General features: G+C 39.1%; 1 protein-coding gene across 3 annotated transcripts in view; it reads right to left on the bottom strand.

Moving 5' to 3' along the window:
- COL28A1 (collagen type XXVIII alpha 1 chain) overlaps positions 7,353–17,693 on the bottom strand; it is a 71,930-nt gene continuing 61,589 nt past the window's right edge. For 2 of the 3 annotated variants that reach the window (XM_021388204.1, XM_021388203.1), the window contains exons 28-36: positions 16,620–16,688; positions 15,082–15,162; positions 14,958–14,993; positions 14,734–14,770; positions 13,865–14,419; positions 12,323–12,510; positions 9,847–10,063; positions 9,231–9,403; positions 7,353–8,265 (exon numbers count right to left, since the gene is read on the bottom strand). In XM_021388204.1, the coding sequence (XP_021243879.1) occupies positions 9,231–9,403; positions 9,847–10,063; positions 12,323–12,510; positions 13,865–14,419; positions 14,734–14,770; positions 14,958–14,993; positions 15,082–15,162; positions 16,620–16,688 (1,356 nt within the window). In that variant the 3' untranslated portion in view covers positions 7,353–8,265. The remainder of the gene's footprint in view (positions 8,266–9,230; positions 9,404–9,846; positions 10,064–12,322; positions 12,511–13,864; positions 14,420–14,733; positions 14,771–14,957; positions 14,994–15,081; positions 15,163–16,619; positions 16,689–17,693) is intronic. The other variant, XM_021388205.1, reaches the window with a different exon arrangement.

Raw genomic sequence — 17,693 nt, forward strand, 5'->3', positions numbered from 1 at the left:
ATGCTGCAGGTTTGATGACCAGAACTCGTACAGATGCAAGCGAATCAACATTAAACGAAGGCAAGCTCTCATAACCTGTTCACTTACAGAAAGCTTCGCTGGCTCAAGGGAATTTCCTGCACTGCTTTTCTGTGCACTGATGTGAGTTAAAATGAAATGTAAGTCAATATTTTCCATCCAAGGACTGAAGGCTTGCTGAGCGCAGGGGGGATGTGCTTGCTCATTGCTGGTTCCAGCACTCACTGCAGAATGGTCGGCAGGCTTCCCTCCTTTTTGATGGTTTTTCACCTTAATGAGGCCCTGCTTTGGGTTCTGGAAGTGTGATGAGTCACTCGTCTTGACAACTGTGTAAGGAATCAGAAAATCAGAGCCCTGAAGTGAATATTTTCATTGTTGCACTTAGGAAATAACATAGACATGGAAAAGCTGCTGGATCATGGGAAATTACTTCTAGGCACTGGGGTGTATTTGGAATCATGTATAAAGGAGAAGTGAATACTTAAATTGGAAACATAGTCTGAACTCTGCGTTTTAACAGCTTTTTAATATATATATATATTTGTGTATAGTCCTGCAAGACTGCTTCGAATGCCAGTGAAAAACAGTAGAGATGCACTAAGCACTGGTGAGTTAACAAAATGTATCAGGGAGATTACTTCTGAGTGCAGTGTGGTTAACACAGGGGTTCAGATTTGATGTGGTTTGTGCTATGACCCCACACGTTTTCATTTTAACTCCTTCCCAGATGCCCTCAGCCACCTGTTTTGTTGAGTGTAATATTCCTGCCTTGTGGTGAAACTGAGCTATGAAGTATGTTCTGTCCCTTCTTTCCTCACCCCAGCCACCTTTCTTCGGCTTATTTGGTTCAGGCTGAACCCTCGGGTGCTGGAGCCTGCAGTGGAACTGAGCCAAGCTCCAGTGTCCCAGTTCCACCTGTGGCTTTTCTGGTGTCCGACTTAGGATGAAAACGTCAATTCTTTTGCACATTCAAGGTGTTACCTTCTCTGGAGTTATGATTCATCTTTCAAACAAATCTTTTTTTCCCCCCTGCTCTGCACAGTGCTCTGTGAGGGGCTCGTGCCACCTCCTGGGTTGTCATTTTCACGCTTCAGGTGTCTGCGGCTCGCTTCAGGTCTGGATGCAAAATGTCATGCTGCCATCGGTGAGGTTAGCGATCTACAAACCGTGTTGAAATCAGCCTGTCTCAATGAGCCACTACCAAAGCAAGAGTCAGCCTGAGAGTTACAGATTAACAAGATCTGAATAGATTGAGACATGAGTTTCTCAGGAATGTTTGTTAAAATACAAAGTTGATGTGAACAGCTTGCATATTTCTTGACATTTAAACCAAAGCTTTGCTTGAGGAGGTACGTGTTTGCAGGATATAATTCTTAGTGTTACAGAACCTCCCCGTGGCCTGCGTGAGCCCATCCCTTCAGCATCCTGAAATCCCCAGGGCTGGTTTCTTCCTTTGAATCTCTCTTCTGGCTCCCAGCAACTCCTTGCGCTCTTGGTTTGTCCCCTCCTAGGGTAAAGCGCTCACTCGCTGAAAGGAGAGGAACGTTGTCACTGACTTCACTCGTGCAGAACCTGGTGAACGTGTCCTGCTCTGTTCCACCCTCAATTTTCAGTGTTCCCAGCAGCTCTGGATTCTTTGTAGTCTCATGTCAAGGTCTCTGCTCTTTCTCCTCTCAGAACTGACAAAAAGGACTTTGAATTTAGTTTGTTTTAGTACCCTGCACCTTTAAAAGCTTATTCTATGATTTATTCATTTTGTTATTGCACTTGAGTTCTTAAGCAGGAATCATCTGAACATCACACTGTTAAACGTTACCTCCTCCTCCCTGCCCTGCAGATGGAGAGCACAACACTGAACGTAAAAACCAACTTGTGGGCAAACCCTGGATGCTCGGTAGAAATCGAAACAAATAGATGTCTTTGTAGTTGTGGTAGTTGTGTTGTCGTGGTGGTTTTAATGAATAACTGTTGTCTCCAAACTCCCTACAGCTGTAGCCCAGCACCCTGCAGGGAAAGCCACACCTGGGGGTCTGACGTTTTTCCAGCACAGAACAGTACTTCACCAGCACCAGCAGCTCCAGCATTTATCACTGAAAGCAAGTGTCATGTGCTCTACCGTAGATTCTGTTGAAACCATAGCTCCGAAAACAGCACTCGTGTTTCACAGGCAGGGAGGGCAGTCATCTTGTGGCTGTGTACTCGCCCAGCCCCCAGCCTCCCACAGACACTTGGCACAGCTGGTAGCTGTAGCATCTGGAGACTTCTTGTGAGCTTGAGAGACTTTGCTAATAGCTTGCTAACTTGCTCTATGCTCTTGAGTGACATGAAGGATTGATTGCACAGAGAATGCTTTAGACATAAAGTGTTGGCCAAGGGCTGCATTCTAAACCTCGTGGTGCGAGAGGTGGGTCCCCCCAGCAGGTCTGTCTGACCCAGTTCAGTACATCATCAAGTAACCTTATATCACCAGTCTTGCATAAGCTTTGTTAAATCATTACCTTACAACAATGAAATACGTTGCTGCTTCCCTCATATGAGAGCACTATATGATCGCATCCCCAACACGTAACTAAAATCAATTCATAAATATGTGTTTGAGAGGCAGAGCTCTCCTGTTCAGCAGCTGGCAGAGGTTCAGTGTGAACAATGAAGACTTTGTTCCCTTTTGCCAGTGTTATCTCATTTTTAGCAGACAATAGGCAGTGTCTGTTTACCCACATCCGAGCATTTGTTGCCCCGCTAATTGCAAGCATCCTGCTTTCAGAGCTGCTCCCTAGCAACTATGCTGGGGCTTACGGCCTTTATCTTTGTCAGCCTCCAAAGCTTCATTTCATGTGTCGTATTAAGACTAATGCAAGTATTATTCACAATCTCTGAAAGCAGAAGTTGTCTCCCGAACTTAGATCTGAATGTTTACAAATTTAAGCCAATCCCGACGGGAGAGAATCTCCTGCATCAGCTGTATGTACTTGCTTTAAAGCCATCACTATGAAAACAGCATCCAGTCTTACTAGCATCTCCTAAGCGAGCTTAAGGAAAAGAAAAAAGAGTACGAGTAACGTGGGTGTCTCATGCTGATAAATCTACCAGTATCGAAAATCCCAAAACACTTTGTCAGTGTTGCAGGGGATGTGTCAGCACCTGCAGGTTTTCCTTGCTCTCCCAGGTGCTGCTGCCCCAGCTCTGCAGCCATTTCCTCTCTCTCCTGCCACTGGCAGGGCCGACCTGTGCCCACGTCCTTGCTCACAGCTCCCGTGTTGCTTTTCACGTCCCCCTTTCCTTCCAGAAGAGCAGGATATCCTGACAGGAGTTCTGCCCATCATTCTGACTGGTGCTATGCAAACTCTGGCTTTTATGACCCTTTCTATAGAAGGGTGGTAAGATGAGTATGCTTTGTCTCAGTGTTAGCGTGTATATGACTTCCTTCCCCTGGGGAAGGTACTGTTCCCTTCTGTGTCATATATATGTCTTTTTTACTGCTCTTTTTATAGGTTGTTTGCCTTCCTCCTTTCAATGATATATCCCTGTTAATGTACAGTTGGTTTTAAGGGCACAGATGGTTGGCTCAGTTTTGGAGCCTTATCCAATTGGCTGAATTTCGGCATAATCCTCATTAGGAAACAAACAAGCAAACAAGTTTAAATAGAGTTTGGCTCCAAAATTTGGTTTGGTGTATCCATGAAACTTGGACCTGATTGTGTCCCTCCTAAAAGAAGTGATAAAACTCCTGGAGTGCATTTGCAGTTAAGGCTATCTCAAGTAAGAATCCAGTATTAATCATATAATTTATATTTCTTTAGGGATTTTGCTGTTTAAACAGATTCACCTCTTCATTTGTGGGCATCACTTATTCTTCAGTTTGAGCCTCATGCAAAAATGTTGGTATTTATGAAAGGTGACACACGGTTATGGAATGCAATGAAATGACTCTCACTCTAGAATACAGATGGGGTCTTTGACAAATTAATTACCAGTTGTTCTGAGTAATGTAACTTGCTGGGTTTACACTGGGTCTAACACTCATTAATTCTCTGCGCACACACATTTTTAGGTGTAGATTTTGCTGAGAATTCAGTGCATAGAGCCATAGGGCAACGGCCTTTTCAGAAGTTGAGGCACAGTGTGCATTATGCCTTCTTGTAGATGCCATTTTTAATTCTTTTTGGTTCTCTGTAGGAATCAAAATGCAAAGTTTCTGTTTAGCTTCCCTGGTGAGATTACCTGGCTGCTCTATTCATGTTGATTTAGAGACATCAATTAATAAATAGCCTTCTTTTTAGACTGATGTATAATAATCTTACTTTCCTATTCTTTGTATTAAAGAAGAAACCGAAGCTGCTTGCTGCTACTTGTGCAATGCTCATTGCTCCTGAAGCTCCTTTCTCCCTTGATTTGCACACCAAAAGTGTATCTGAACATAAACTGAAGAAAATAATCTAATTTTGCGGAGTATTCTATGATTTCAAGATTTTTCAGTGTGCTAGGTGGTTCCATGTTAGTGATGGAAGTGCTTAGCAAAGGCATCAAGCAATGGTCCAAGTTCTCCAGCTTTGCCAGTAGCTTTATGATTTGCCATCCAAGTATCTCAAAAGAAAATCCAGATCTGATCATTTTATACCTCTTGTTTAAATGTTGATGTGTTCTTCTGCAAATGGCCACACAAGATGTTCGAGGAACCATCCTATGGCAGTTCTGTGCTGGGAGCCATGTGCCTCGGTGAGCTCTGGGAAGGGTGTGCAGATGGGTGTGCAGAGACCACTAGGAAAGGCACTAGGAAGAAGTGCAGGAATGCTGCAATTAAGAGAGGCCTGCCAGTCATGGTCACACTATTACTGAAGTGGTCGTCTTTGTTTGTTTTTCCCCCAAGGAGCTTTGAGAGCCACTCCCAAAGGAGGAAACATGGTAGTTGGTTTCCTGAGAATGTTCAAAACTGCAATCCAGGAAATATCACACATCTTCAGTCAATTTAAAGTAACTCAGAGGAAATCTGAAGATGTAGAAGAAATGGAGGAGTGCAGCAGGATGGCTGGTGAGCAGGCAGCGCCATTAACCAAGCTGAATGGGCCCTAGGGACAGGTAGCAACTGAAGGTATTGGGAAAAATTTATTCTCCAAAAGAATGGTGATGCACTGGAACAGGCTGGCCAGGGAGGTGGTGGAGTCACCATCTCTGGAAGTGTTCAAGGAAGGGTAGATGTGGCACTGAGGGACGTGGTCAGTGGGTGTGGTGGGGATGGGTTGGTGGTTGGACTAGGTCATGGTCCTAGTGGTCTTTTCCAACCTTAATCGTTCTATGATTCTATGGATTCAATTTGATAGTGGTTAGCAAGACAACAGCACAGTTTCTCAAAGAGAAAAGCTGCTGCTGTTGTCCTATCAGCAGGTAGGGTGCTATTTTCTTGTTAACAGATTTTCTTTTCTTTGTTTTTCCAAACTGTCGGAAGCATAGAAATCTGAAATAGAATTCACCTCATGATGATCAGGAAAAAACAAGTCTGTTACTCTTAGCCATTTCTAGCTGTTCAGGTTTATAGCAGTTGGCTATAAACAGGATTTAAGGATTTCATGATAAAACTATTCTTGCTTTTAAAAATAACCCGTGACGTAAATACCTGGAGAAGGTAATGCCTCAATTAGCGATGGTGTTCTAGGAATTCATACAGTTTGAGAATACAGCAACAGGCGTTTGCCACAGGTGCCCTCTCCTGGTCTATTCACTCCAGACAGCACTGGGGATGCACAGCTGGGTGAGGGCACAGCACACAGTGCTGACATAAATGCCTTTGTTCAAATAATGATGAGACAGCTTCTTGCGCATTCTTGGATGATCTTGGACCACACAACAGCACGCTTAGTTATCACAGCTTGAGCATCCAGTCTTGCAGTTCCAGTGGGCTGTGGGTTTCCAGGAGCAGCTAACCCTAAAATATTTCTGGCAAGTGTGATATGAAATGTGTCTTGGCGCTTGCTGCACTCACATTTTACAGCCATCTGTATGGTAATCTATAGTAGAATTTAACTGTGCAATTTTTATTTTTTTTTCCTTCTGGATGAACAATTCTTTTCTCTATATCCTTATCTGGATATGTGTCTGTCCCTACATACACTGACCTATCTATATTACTGGTTTTCTAAGTCCTGTCTTCAACTTAATGCTTCCTCAACTTAAATAACTTGCTTATATCAGGGCAATGAATTATTCCTACTGAAGCGTAGGAGTTACCCTTACTGGCCCCAGGTTGCTTTGGGGTAAAGGTCCTTTCGGGATTGGTGTTGATTTTGTAATTTGATTACTTTATTTTTCCTTCAGAAGATTTCTTTTCTTGTGAGGATCATATTTTGTGTTAATCTTGTTGTTAAAAAGGTTTGCACTGCTTACCTGTTTTAGTATTTCTTACATTGCTTTTGTCATCAAACTAAACTGAATTCTGGACACTGAATTTGAGACATAGCCGAGAAAAAAGTCTCTCAATGTGTCTTCCAAGTTTGATAGTATGTTGATATTACACTTTAGTATTAAGTTTTGAATCCTCCTTTTCAGCCAATTGGAAAACATTACTGTGGTCTAACCTTCTTGTTCTTTCATTTCCTCACACTCTGTGTTTATTTCTGTCGTGCTGAATTTATTTGGACGTCTGTTAGCTATTGAATTCCCCAGCACACAGATATTCTTGGTGTTATTGCATGAGCTGTATTTCTGAGCAGTAGCTTGATCCTTCCATGATCTTTTTGCAGCACTAGTAGAAAGTTTACTAGCTTGAAACCTTTTGTTTGACTTACTGATTATTCCCAGCTCTGTACAAAGCCTGTACAAGAGACATTTCGTATCCTTTGTAGTATATATTGAAGCTATTTATTTTTCTGATGAAACTAACGAACAACCAGACTTATATGAAGTTGCGTCAAATTTTAGTTCTGACTTCCTTCTGTAAAAGGAGAATAATTCTTGATTTCAACAGTTTGATTTTGTTCTATAGCACCGAATCCCTTCATTTTCAGGCTTCTACAGAGTACACAGCACAACGTATTGTCCTTGTGTTCCAGTGCTTCTTATCCAGCCAAGATTAATTGTGCCCTCATGGTGGTTTTTCTTCTGGAGTGACCATCATATTAGTTCTGAGTATAAAAACAGCAGGATTTTTGGAGGCTATTGTCAGTTTCCTAATTTGAAGCTCACTAACAACATTTTTAGAAAAAAAGCCTTTAAAACTTTTAAACTTTAAGCACTTCATTTCACAGAGTAAAGTTAGTAACCTATTTGCTGTAAACAAGTCCATTTTGCATGGTATATGCTATCTTTTGGTCACCTGGGGAAAAAAATATGCAAGCATTGTTTAAACATATCAAGATCTGTTCAGACTTTGTATATAGGTAATAGGTGGTTTTTTTTGTCCACAAAAGAATAAGAATGCCAGACTCGTTATTGGATGTTGCTTTCCATTTTAATTGCAGACTCATAATGCTCAGTTTTAATGATAGTTCACTAGGATTATAGTTAAAAGTAGAAAGGATGTATGTAAACATTTACATGCATTTTTCAGTTCTCTCTCCTTTTTTACTTAATAGCATTTATCAGAGTGAAATACATATATATTTAAACATAGAGGCCCTGAGAAACCGAGATTTGCTTACTAGCCATAAAGAACATGAAGAATCCTGGTATTAATGTAATTCCAAATGAAAGTACCACCCTGTTAAGTGAAAAGGTTATGCTGGTGTTAATATAAATGTGCTTTAATGGGAAACCCCTCCTCTCTAATTACTTTTAGCTGTGGCATCTGCATTCACAAGAGGTAGACTAATTAGTGAAAACCTTAAATTATGACACTAAACGCTGTAATAAGTGTGCTAATTTCAGAAGCTACTTACTCATGTTTAAAACTAGAGCCCATTTTATTCTTCTGAGAGAATAAGAGACCTCTGTCATTAAATGCTGTGTCAACACTTCCAGTATTTTAATCCTGAAAATACAATCTTATCCTTGCCACATGTAGTATTACCAAATTTATATCAATTTGAAGGGAAAAGGTATGTTCCCATGCATGTGTATGTGCAATAAGGTTATTGCTATGGTGTTATAGATAACAAATGCTATGCAGGAATCTAATGAATGTGAATTCCACAGTGGGGAAGGCAGTGGAGCGTGGTAATATATTCATGTTCACACATCATTTTAGATTCTTCTCAGACATTTCTTCCTTAATACACATGAACTTCTTGCTTTAAAAACTCCAAATGGCAGTAATTTCTAGAAGAATGAGGAATCAATTAGTTTTCTTGAAGTGTTCAGAAAGAAATATGCTGTAGTTCAATCAATTTTTCCTGTACTGAAGGATGAAATATAGAACTTAATACAGTCTGTTGGGAAGGAGCTAAATGGCTTTGGTAAAGGAAGTTAAGCACTATGGATAAGCAAGCTCTTTGAAGTCCACACATCACTTAATGAGCACGTGGACTTAAGGCAGTGAATAAGTCTGTCCGGATTTCTAAAAGATAAAGTCTCTCACCAAAGGTAAGTTATACTGGATTAAGAGGAACAGTCTTCTGATTTAGAAGCAGTGAAAAGGAAGGGGCATAAATGGCTCGCGGAAAGAAGGCACTGGAGGATGCATGCTACAATGGTCTGTCCTACTCAAAATGGTTGTAAGCGATCTAGCAAAAGGAATAAAAAGTGAGATGACCAAGTCTGTGACAATATTGTCTTTCTCTAGAGTAGAAAAGAAAAGGGATGACTGCAAGAAATTGCAGAAGAACACCGTGATGTTGACTGAATAAGCTGTGAGTGGAAAAGGAAAAGTGAGTTTTGAAGAATGTGAAATAGTACATAGGAGAAAAATGATCCTAAATCCATGTAAAAAATGATGGCTTTTCAGCTAATCCTAAAAATGAGGTCTTGGAATGATGATCTATGAATACATCACCTCAATGCTCAGTAGTAGTAAAAAACAAAAACAAAACAAAACAAATACAACATGAGAAAGTGTAAGATAAAGAATAAAGAGCAAAGTAGAAAACTACTGTGTCACTGTATAAATTCATGACCACAAAGTGCAATTCTGCTCCCACCATCTCAGAAAGGAATAAAAACTGATCAAAGGTACAAAACATGCTATGATATGTATGAATAGTGTTGGAGACAATTAAGAATTATATTTTTTTTAGCCTGGAAAAGAAGTGCTTGAAGGAGGAGAACCTGATAGAGAGAAAACTTACTTATTTTTCAATACAGGTTCTTCGACATTCTTCTTCTGTTTCAAATCTATTGTTGGTACCATTACAACCTCCATACCAGAACTGGCCACAAGAATTGGCATTGTTGTCATAATACCATTTCACCACATAGTTCCGACAATCACCTGGTTTCAGAGGTTCCAAGCACCTGGGATCTGAAAGCATATCTGTAAAAGTTAGCTTGGATTCTGGGTATCAGTTACATTATCCTAAAAGGGCATTATTTGTTTAGAGCATCCTTTTCTCCTTCTTCTCAATGCCTGGAATATATACACATCTCAGATTTGCAGCCAAATTCCATTTCAATTAATGAGATATATGAACAGATCTAAACAAACACATGACTGGTTTGAAATCAGGATACCTAAATTCTGATGCAAGACTCAAACGGGCATTTAAATACCTAAGCACAATTGATACATAAGGGTCGTCATCTAAGTTTGAAACTCTGGCTCTGAGTATGGTGGCTGCAGCCAAAACACCCAGAACAACAGAAGATGATAAAATCTAGTAACTAGATGAAGGAGGGAGTAGGGATTTTTGGTTGGTTGATTTTGGTACAGATTTGCTATCCCGTATTCTGACGACAGTAACGTACCTTTTTGAGGTTTTGCTACCTGTGGTTGCAGTGTTGTTATGTGGAGATCTTTAGCAGCAGTTACATTAAGCAAAGGGTTGATAAATGGACTCTGAAGTCTGGTTTCATCTATGCTGGAAAGTGGAGGGAATCTCGATTCTCTGTGAACAGAGGTGGTCACAGTATGGTCCTGAGCAGATGGCAGTGGCTCAGTATATCTTGTCTGTGGTGGACTATGCTGCAAAAGGAGTCAAAATCTGTTAACATTCTGTCTGAGCTCAGATGTGAAGAGAAAAAGGATGAGAGAATTATATAGGAAAGTAATGGTATTTTTTAGACACATTATTTAGCAATAATGGCAGGTGGCTTCAGACCTCGTTCTAGTGATTCCTCAGTAAGGGACCATGATTTTAACAAATGCATTTTCTGACATTGAGAGCTAAATAAGAAGATAAAGTAATGCCTTCCATTCAGTCACTAAGCTGAATTAGTTCCATTGCAGTAAGATCTCAGTCAGTGCTTAGTTTGTAGTATAAATTAAAAAGGCAAGGAATTATGGGGTCAGATGGTGTTTTTAGACATCTATTACACTCACTGGAAAAGAGCTGAAATCAAGTCTGTCAAGGAATGGAAAAAGGCAGGCAAGAGAAACGGGATACTTCTTATGTTATTGATAGGAAAACAGATTCATCATGCTCCTCCAAAGATCTTTTTAAATGTGCAATCCCTTGAATGCAGCAAAATTTGCAAATCTTGAGTTGAGGGAACCACATCCTAATGCTACGATTGTCTCATAGGTGCATGCTTGCTGTCTTGAACCAAGTGACAAAGCACTCTTTTTCATGTTTCTAGCTGCCTAACATCCACTTGCTAATTATCAGAATTTTAGAGTTTCCTTGACCAAAATGTTAAGAAGGCAACAGATGTCTTCAGGTGAAGTTTATTATCTGAAAATGTGCCTCTCTAGTGTTTTACTACATTCAAGAAGCTCTGCTTGTTTCTTAGTACAGTATGGTACAAATGACTGCATTTATCCCATACATCTCATTATCTACTGAGAGCAGGAAGGAAGAAACTTGATACTATATTTAACAACTTCCCATTTACAGGGCTGTACTGACATGTCGGTCAGTTTAAGAAAACCCCTTTTAGCCACTGGTACTCTGAAACTCAAAGTCCAAATGAAATGTAAATAGACAGTTCATCCAATCCTTTGTGCATTGCATTTTGCAGATCTGCAAAAAGATCGTGATGGTAATTAAATTATTAGGATTCAGCTATAACCAACCAAAGCCAGTCAGATGCAAGCATGTGAGCATAGTTAGAACTATTTATATCTGTGGTCCTTATAATAAATTATATAAATGCCAGCATCTATAAAACCAGGCTTACATTTATTTTCCCTATTATTTTCCTTAACGATGCAGAGTACCAAAGCTAACCCTCTGTGTCACACTGATAGAATCAGCAGGTATTACAAGGCCCAAACCTACATCATTTACACTGTCTGAGGGAACTGTCATTCAGAGAAATTAAACTGAATTTTGGAAGTGAAGTTCAACTATGTGATTACCAATGATATTACATATACAATAATCCAAAGGGTTAGTATTGGTTAATAATGGAGGAGTTCACTGACTCCTCCACCATAAATCAGTAATATTTAATTTACTCCAATCTATATACAATATTCAATTCACTTGATGTTTAAATGTCGGTACGGTGGTCTACAATATCCATTCCACACAGCTACAGAGGATTATACAGCAAATATTTCAGAAGTTATTTCAGCACATTATGGGGGCAAGCATCAGTTCCATGTTTATCATCAGCTATTTTTAGGCAAAGCAATTAAAACACCTTAGAGTGCTAGTGTTGAAATACTGTAAAGGTGACAAATGTCCTACTCTGATTCTAACACAGTGACTGAAAAATACCAAAGACCTGTTAAGAGAATGAAGTTGATACACACCTGCATAAAACATTTAGCTACTGCACTGAAAAAACACCTGTCCTTTCTGTCTGTACAGCAACACCATGTCTGAGAACAGAACCCTAACACAGGACAGGAGAAATTAAAACTGGAGCGTAAAGAGTAGTGTGAGCAAGGAGTCCTAGAAATACAGTCCAGCAAGAAAAGCTGAAAGCTTAATAACACTTACAGAGCATCACCGTGACAAGCAACTTTGCACTAACAATCACATAAATAAATGCCTTGCACACTATCTGTCTGCGTAGGCACACATCTGAAATATTTCCAACTCACTTTTCAAGTGAATCAGAAATACAAAAATACAAAGACTGCCGGTATTCATTACAAAAATTACAAGGTATTGCCCTCTTTTTTCTGTAAACTGTTTTAAACAAGTCTCACTTATGGTGAGACATTACCCATATATTAAAAGATTGGTGTAATAATGTAATGGCAAATGGTGTAATAAATAGCATATGAATGTCAACAAAGAGGTGCATCTTTTAAAAACACTCAGTAACTTACTGGGTAACTGATTCCTTCTTTACGGGGCACTGAAGTCTCTGAAGTCGTCACTTGAGGTAATTGAGCTTTAGTAACTTCATTAGGCATTTCAGGTTCTGGACTTGGAGGTGGAGATAGAACATTTTCTTTTCTACTGTAAATTTCAGACACATTATCACAGATTTTTGTGATGAGTTTGCCTGCAAGAGCTGAAAGCATGAACAAAATTTATTAAGAGTAATAAAGAAAAGTCACAATGATTATCCACAAGCTTTTAGTGCACCATTAACCACAACACATAATGACAGTGACATGTGAAAGACAGTCTTCATAGAATCATAGAATGGCCTGGGTTGAAAGATCATCTCACCTCAAAGATCATCTAGTTTCAACCCCCCTGCCATCGGCAGGGTCACCAACCACTAGACCAGGCTGCCCAGAGCCTGAAGTCTTCTGAAGTTGTATCAAAACTCAAACTGGAATGAATAAAAAAATGCACTCTCAGAACTAATTGATTTTAAGGACCTCTAGTTCTTTTCAGAAACAAAAGATAAAAATACCCCAACCCATTTTAAGTATAAGTTATAGCTCAACAGTCTAGAGAGAAAAACAGGGTGATGGAAAGAATGTGTTTATCTGTAAAAAGTAAAAAGATAAACTGAGTTACACATCCTATTTATTCTCACAAAAATAAAAAAAAATCAGTGACTGGGAATACTTTTATATTGAATGCTGGAGCCAGAGCCAGAGCCGTAATTTTAATCCTAGCTGGCACTAGAACATTAGTGCGGATTCTGTTCTCATCGTTAATGCCTTAAACGCATTAACTTAAGCCCATCCACAGGCTCAGTGCAGCAAAATGAGTTTATGCTCAGGATAAATATAGTTTATAGGGTTAGACGGCAGTTAGTTTAAACCAATGTTCGTTTCTTCCACTGGTCATTACAGGTTTCTGCTGTTTTTTTTTTTCCCTCTGATTCCAGATGTGGCCACAGGATTTTTCAAGCCTCTTCGAAATGAATAATGCATACTAAAGCAGACCTCATCCCCTTGTTGATATTCCTCCACCACCTCTTCTCTAGAATAGGATGAAAGCGTAGAATTCCCTATGGCTTTCAGAAGAAAACAAGAGTATTCATAAAAGATGGTGAAGGGACTGCCAGCCTGACAAATTACCACCAACAGCCATATATGAAAGAGAGAAAGAGACAGAGATGGTGTGCCAAGACGGAAGGAAAGCCACTTCTTTTGGGGCTGAATCTGTGGCCCTACACAAAAGCACTGTGAGCTGATACAAGCTCTCAGCAAAGAGGAGTGCCCCAAAGAAGGCCTCAACTCTGAAAATCACTGTTCATTGTTTTTTATTGTTTCTACAAGAGGTAAAAGTTTGCCAGAAGTTTCATTTGGCTAAAGAACAAGGGACACTGATAACTGAGCTGCATCCAAAAGACAGGCATAAGCTGCCTTTGATTGAACATGTATGGGCTGCCTTGCCTTGCTAGGGGAAAGGCCAAACTCTGCTATTGGCTTATTTCAAATATTCGCCTACACAGTTTCTTTTACCTGAGAGTGTCTTGAAGTCCTCTATCCGGTAAAAATGTTCTTCATCAGGGTCTGTTGCAATGAGATGCATTTCTTTCAGAAAGTTTTCATAATGAGGATCAGTTTCTTGAGCAATTCCAATGACAAATATCTCAATATTTGCAGCATGTGCTTCCCTTACTATCGTATCCAGGTGCACTTCGTCACGAGTGTCTGCTTGTCCATCTGTTACTACCACAGCAACTTTTCTTACTGCTGGGCGTGCTGCCTGAAATAGGTTAATGGCTTTTTTAATGGCAGAAGCTGTGTACGTGCCTTCTCCTAAGTAGTGCATTTTATCAACAGCAGATTTCAGAGATTCTTTGGTTGTGTATTTCTCTAGAGAAGATACCAACTCCACTTTATGGCTGTAGTTGATAACGCCAATGCGAGTTGTAGCGTGGTTGGCTGAAACCTCGTCAATGACTGTTTTCATAAAAGTTTTGGTAACATTGAAGTTGTCTGGTCCGACACTTTCTGAACTGTCAATGACAAATACTAGTTCCAGCGGTGTTACTTTACATCTGATACCGCAACCTAGAAGAACAACCATTTCAGACATTTTATGAGAAACCACCTTCCAATTATAAAAGTGAATTGAACTCTAACATCAGATTTACAGTCAAAGCTCAATTAATTATTCCATATGATTTTAAAGTCATCAGAACTGAGAAGTATAAACAGAGATGGACTGAACTACTTCCGGTATTGCTCTGGCAACACAGTGAACATTTTTCACATAAGTTGTATTCTTACACACAAACATGCAGAGGAAATATCCATTCAGGCAACATAAATTCAGTTTATTTTACTAGAGCTGTTTTTTTTTTTCCCCATACTGGAATGCTTACCACATATTTCATTGATAAGTCTTATGACTTCTTCTCTCTGAAAAAAAAAGAGTATGAATTAATCTGCTGTGTGTTTTAAGATTGCTGAAATTTATCAACTTATTTACCTACAGAAATGCAGGGAATGCAATGTTCCTAAACCAACCTTGTTTAAAATCACAAAAAGTATAAGCATTTTCCAAAATAAATTTCTAACATTTAAATTAATTCATTTACATACTTACTGAAAGACCAGGTTCACCTTTTCTTCCCCAAGCTCCCTAAAATGTGTAGAGTAAGATAATTAACAAAAGCCAAGTTTGTTTAATTTCTGCTGTGTAAAATGAAGTGATGTAAAATGTCTTTTACCTTTGGTCCTGGAGGTCCTGGGTCTCCCATCTCTCCTTTGGCACCTTTGCTTCCTGGATCACCTTTATCTCCATAGTCTCCCTAATTTAAAACAGTCTCTTTAAACCCAATCTACAACTCCAGTTTTGTTGGTAGTAAGAGTTGGAGTTGTGGCTCAACTAGTTTTTAAGATTAAATTTCTGAGCTTTTTATTGTGGCTGGTTCACCTTGTAGGTATTATGAAGAGAACATCTGAAAGCAGAGCATCTTGGAGAAAGCAAGACTGGCAATATAAATATCTTCAAGAAATTTCTATGAGCAAGGGGGAAGATAAATTTACGCTGATTATGAGATTATATAATTTTTACCCTTCTTTGATTTTCTTGAATTCTAAACTGGACAATGTTAATGCAAATCTATGGAGAGACTTAGTTGCTTGAAATCGGCCAATGTACTGAAACTCACACCAGCTTCGTGCAGAACCCACATGAAATACTGGGAGTGTGCAAAGAGAAGAGATGCCTGGATTGTTACATACATTGGAAAATACATAGTTTCATATTTAGAAACAAATTCTTCATTGTTTTGTTCAAGTGACTAGACTTTCTGATTTCCTAAAAGAGAAAGGGTTCAACTTTACTGCATTTCAGCTAATGCAGGTATGAAACATACTATGAAAAGGATTCTGGATCTTAATTAGAAATGTCTTCAAGAAGATGAAGCCCATTTTGATATTATTCCTCATTGCTACCCAGACAATGGAATCACTTTGATACCCTCCTCTGATACAGCGTTTGCCATGATGATTGCTGTCAATTCTGTGGAACCCTTTTGACTCCCTGAGTCTGTTTCTGATCTTATTCAAACCTGAAAATTGTATGGCTCCTCCACAATGTTAAGGAAATCAAACTTCAGTATGTGAGCTCTTGGAAGACACTTGGTCTATTTTCATGAAATCATAATATCCAGCAAACAGTATTAGTTGCCATTATTTGCCTGTGAATTCTATCTAACCTCATCAGAATTAATGTCAGCATAAGGGACAGCAAATATAATCTACTGACTGTGGTGATGCCAGTAATTTCATCCACACAGATATCCTAAAAACAGATCTGTTTGCTATTTGACATGTCCAGTAGAAATCAGGTAAATGAAATTCCTACTGAAGTAAACTATTCATTTGTGACAAATCTGCTTTTTTAATAGCAAATAGCAAAATTGAGTATTTGGAGAGATTTTTAGTAAAAGCCTGGCAAATAAACAGACATTTTGATTTTCTAATGCCGAAAAACTATATGAATATAACAGAATTCCTGATTTGACTGTATTATTTTCCTGCTAAGAGGTAAGAGCTCATTCTAAATATTACTTCAGAGCCTGATCCTTAGTGACGGTTCGGATTTTCATAGACTCCAAAGCTGACAATAAGTAGTAAGCACTTACCTTGCCAACTGTATAAGGCAGTTTATTTGCCTTTTATTTATCTTCAAAGTCCTATCACATCAAATAACCAACAAAGAAAATATAACCTTTTTTTTTTCCTTACTGCAAGGATTTACCTTTGGTCCAGGAATGCCAACTCCTATGGAGCCCTTTGGCCCATGTAAACCTTGATTTCCTTTTTCTCCCTAAACAGAATATGAAAAGTAAGTTTAATAAAAAATTAAGGCAAAACCCATGCTATATCTATTCAGTTTATGACATCCTGCATCATAGATAAAGCCAGATACTTGTATTAGGAAATAAAATGTTCAATTTTCAAGATAGGAGTGCTCTGAGTCTGGAGAAATAAACAACTGAGTATGAATCATAGTGTACGTAAAACTTTGATAAAGTACACAATGAAGACTATATTCCTGTTTAATTAAATAAAATATTGACATTGCACTGACAGATGAAAGACAAAAGTAATGAGTTTCACACAGTCAGGTTCAGACAGTTATTCATCCATCCTACAAGTGGAAAAACGAGGTCCAACACAAAGGCTCTCTAGGCGCACACACACGATCTCTTCAGGGTTGACTTGATTTTTCTGATCTTAAGTAAACGAGATCTCTGCTTTTCACAATGTGGAGAGAACACCATTCTGCTGACACTTCAAAAGACAGTATCAGTCTGGCTACAAAGTTCAAATTTGCTTTTAAGGATTGTTCTGTATGTCCTGCTGTGCACACAGAGACTTGAAAAGCATGTTCATGCTAGCAGTATGAGTACATAGCACGTTAAAAACCACAACTGTTATAAAATAAGTACAGAAAATCCTTCACAGCATGTGGGTTCCAGAAATTGTCCTCTTTTCTTTAGCAGGATAAAGCAAATAACTTTTTCAGATCAAATACTGTATACATTGTAAACATAGCTAGAGAGAATTAGATTCCCTGACACATAAATTCTTCACCAAAATTCACACTGGCAGCATAACAGCAGTGCCCTGTACAAATATAAAAACCAGCTCTACAGAATATCAGCGAGATCAGCTATTGCCTGCACTAAACATAGCTGAGGCATATCTGCATAGAGCAGTACAAGCCTAGTAAGTTATATTTTTCAGTCAGGAGACTGTCTCACTAACACATCCTGTACTCATACTTCTATAGGTGTTCAGAACTAAAGTGGCTATACTGCTCATAGTG

Source organism: Numida meleagris, chromosome 2, assembly GCF_002078875.1.
Source record: "Numida meleagris isolate 19003 breed g44 Domestic line chromosome 2, NumMel1.0, whole genome shotgun sequence".
NCBI classification, from domain to species: domain Eukaryota; kingdom Metazoa; phylum Chordata; class Aves; order Galliformes; family Numididae; genus Numida; species Numida meleagris.